Source organism: Helianthus annuus, chromosome 7 (genome assembly GCF_002127325.2).
Source record: "Helianthus annuus cultivar XRQ/B chromosome 7, HanXRQr2.0-SUNRISE, whole genome shotgun sequence".
NCBI classification, from domain to species: domain Eukaryota; kingdom Viridiplantae; phylum Streptophyta; class Magnoliopsida; order Asterales; family Asteraceae; genus Helianthus; species Helianthus annuus.
Window position 1 is genome coordinate 8,191,854 of NC_035439.2, and position 3,381 is coordinate 8,195,234.

Sequence of the window (3,381 nt, forward strand, 5' to 3'; positions counted from 1 at the left end):
AAGAATCGAGAAACATTTCCATCCAATCTACTACGCGAGCAAAACTTTAAATGATGCTCAAGAGAACTATACCACCACGAAAAAAGAGCTCTTAGCCGTAGTATTCGCGTTTGATAAGTTTCGCTCATATCTTGTGCTGTCCAAAACCAACGTTTTCACCGACCACGCCGCTTTGCGCTTTCTTTTCCAAAAGAAGGACGCAAAGCCACGCCTCATTAGATGGATTCTTTTGCTATCCGAGTTCGACATTGAAATTAAGGATAAAAAGGGAGCGGAAAACGTAGCCGCCGATCATTTGTCACGTTTAGAGGATCCTAAGAGAGAGGAGGTTCGTGAGGATTCAATAGGAGACACTTTTCCTCATGAAACCATAGATTTTGTTAGTGCCGAGGTAGAGGGTTTGCCATGGTTTTCGGATTTGGCAAATTATTTAGCAACTGGCGATGTTGTGAAGGGTATGTCCTACCAATAAAAGAAAAAGCTTCTTAGGGATGCTAGGAAGTACATTTGGAATGACCCGTACCTTTTTAGGATAGGTGGTGATCGAGTGCTTAGGAGGTGTGTTTTGAAAGAGGATGGGATGGACATCCTTAGACATGTACATGAGGGTTTAACGGGAGGCCATCACAGGCCAAATGTAACCGCACAAAAGGTTTTTGATAGTGGCTTCTATTGGCCGACGATAGTTAGAGATGCCATAGAGTTCGTTAGGAGATGTGACCGTTGCCAACGTACCGGCAACATCTCTTCCAAGGATGAGATGCCCCAAAATCCCATCCAAGTTCTTGAAGTCTTTGACGTTTGGGGTATTGATTTCATGGGACCTTTCCCCTCTTCGAGTGGGAATAGGTACATCCTCGTGGCCATTGACTATGTCTCAAAGTGGGTGGAAGCTCAAGCTTTGCCTACTAATGATGCCTGAGTGGTGGTGAGGTTTTTAAAGAAGTTATTCACACATTTTGGAGTTCCTAAAGCCATTATAAGTGACCGTGGTACACATTTTTGCAATTCCGTCATGGAAAAGGCACTTGCACGCTACGGTGTCACTCCCCGTTTTTCTACCGCATACCAACTGCAAACTAGTGGCCAAGTAGAGAATGCAAACCGAGGGGTGAAGAGAATTCTAGAAAAAACGGTAGGAAAAAGTAGAAAAGATTGGGCGGAAAAGCTCGACGATGCATTATGGGCATTCCGCACCGCTTACAAAACACCTTTAGGAACCACGCCCTTCATGATTGTGTATGGCAAAGCATGCCATCTTCTGGTAGAGTTAGAACATAGAGCATTGTGGGAATTGAAAACCGTTACCTTACCGAAGCCGCAAGGAGGAGATTCTTTCAAATCTATGAATTAGAGGCTCTAAGGGATGCCGCCTATGAACGATCTTGGAGTATCATAGAAAAGACTAAGGCGTTGCATGATAGGAGGTTGCGAAGGTTGATGGAGTTTAAGGTAGGTGATAAAGTTCTTTTGTTCAATTCAAGATTGAAATTGATAGCGGGGAAGTTGAAATCGAGATGGACCGGACCGTATGTGGTAAAGGAGGTGTTTCCATACGGTACCATCGAGTTGTATGACGAAGTTGATAAAGGTGTGTGGAAGGTAAATGGTCATCGATTGAAACACTACTCGGGAGGTCCCATTGATACTACCGAGGAGGAAGAATTTCCTCTAGAGGACCCACCCACCTTCACCGAATAATGAGTTGAGAGAAGCTTCGTTTGTAGAGTATGCACCGTTTGTAATTTCGTTAATTTTTCATAACTTTTCGTAGTTTTTCGTGTCTTTGTTTTGTGTGTTTGAGTATTTTGCAGGAATCACAACCATCGAGGAGCTGAAATTGCGAAGAAAACGACATTCCAGGTAAGTCCCAACACTTAGAAAAATTTGGGATGGTTTTGGGAAGGATGGGTAACACTTAGAATTTTTTCTAAGGCATGGAACTCAAAATTTCACGAAACCTACTGTCAAAAATGGCCCCTCACGTGCCACCACACTGAAACTGACCTCCTAGTCGCGCTACGCGACCCCTTAGTCCACAAAACCAGTTTGAACTCCCCGTCGCGTCGCGCGACCATAACGTCATTCATCCGTCGCGCTACGCGACCCCTCACCTTGACCCCCCTCTTTTGACCCAACCCGTGGCGTCACGCCATGGCTCCCATACCCCGTCGTAGCGGTACGCGACTCCAACCCAGATCGATTAAAACTCTTCTTTTCATATGTCTTCCCCAAAACCACTTCTAAACCTAATCCCTTAACCCCCCACCGCCGAATACACCTCCTTCCACCATATCTCAGCCGTTAGGCAGCCATCTTTCACCATTTAAACACCTACTTGACCGGATTTACATGAGGCATGAAACCCACCAACACAAATTAACTATTGGCCGCTGATTTGCTCTGATTCGGGACCCTCAAATTCATGAAATTTGTTCTTTTTCTTGCAAATTTTCATCGACTCAGGTATGTTTTCTACATTTTTTCTCTTATATACGTTGATTAGAGTCTTTATATAGGTTAGCTTGTTTAGGTTTTGTGATCTTTTATGTCTGGTCAGTCGAGTCATGTGTTTCGCGTCAGTCGAATCGCTTTTGTCAATTAGTTTTGAGTCTTTGTGTGGTTTAGGTAGGTTGTCTTCATAGTTTTGTTTGTCTGGTTCATTATATGTCACTTTGTCTAGTCATTTGCGAGTCAGTTTAATGGTCCTGTTTATCAAGTCAGTTATCTTAGTCGGGTGTCAAGTTGGATTGCTTAGTATAGGATTAATGGGTGCGGTGGATGGTTTGGGAGGAACGGAATATTGATTTCGAACTTGTTGCGGTCACATTGTTATTTAGCATATAACAAGTTTCGGGTATTGGGTTATGTTTAGGCTGTTTTAGTGTCATATATGGGTGCGGATGCTCGTCGGTTTGGATATTGAATGAGATTTGGTTGTTGATTGATTGGTATGTTAGCATTGGCACATAAAGTTCAATTCTTGCACATTGAATCGAAATTTTTTGCAAAGAAAAACCCTCCTTTAACTCGGCGGACTTTTTCAAACGCTAGAAATTTTTTTGTTTTAAAACTAATAAACGGCTGAATTTGTGCAAGGTTGGACTTCAATGTCTTGGTTATGCACTAGAATTTAATTGCGGACAATTAAAGTGCCGATAGGGGGTAGTGTACATTGAGTCCAAGTTAGAGTCTTTTTAGTCATTTTTAGTCTAGTTCGAGTCTAGTATTGTCGGTTTTGGGTTTACTTGCACGTACAAGTTGATTAGGCTCGCCCGTACTCAATCTCCATTCGTGCGAGTTTAATTATTACTTAGCAATTGTAAAAGGTAACCCATTTTGTTTTAATTCAACTTTATTTTCAGAATTAAGCCGCGAATG

At 42.7% G+C, this 3,381-nt stretch overlaps 1 protein-coding gene across 1 annotated transcript; it reads left to right on the plus strand.

Moving 5' to 3' along the window:
- The first annotated feature begins 1,015 nt into the window (after positions 1 to 1,015).
- On the plus strand, positions 1,016 to 1,354 carry LOC110866471. Its single transcript, XM_022115620.1, has one exon. The coding sequence runs from the start codon at positions 1,016 to 1,018 to the stop codon at positions 1,352 to 1,354; it is 339 nt and encodes a 112-aa protein (XP_021971312.1).
- Positions 1,355 to 3,381: the final 2,027 nt, after the last annotated feature.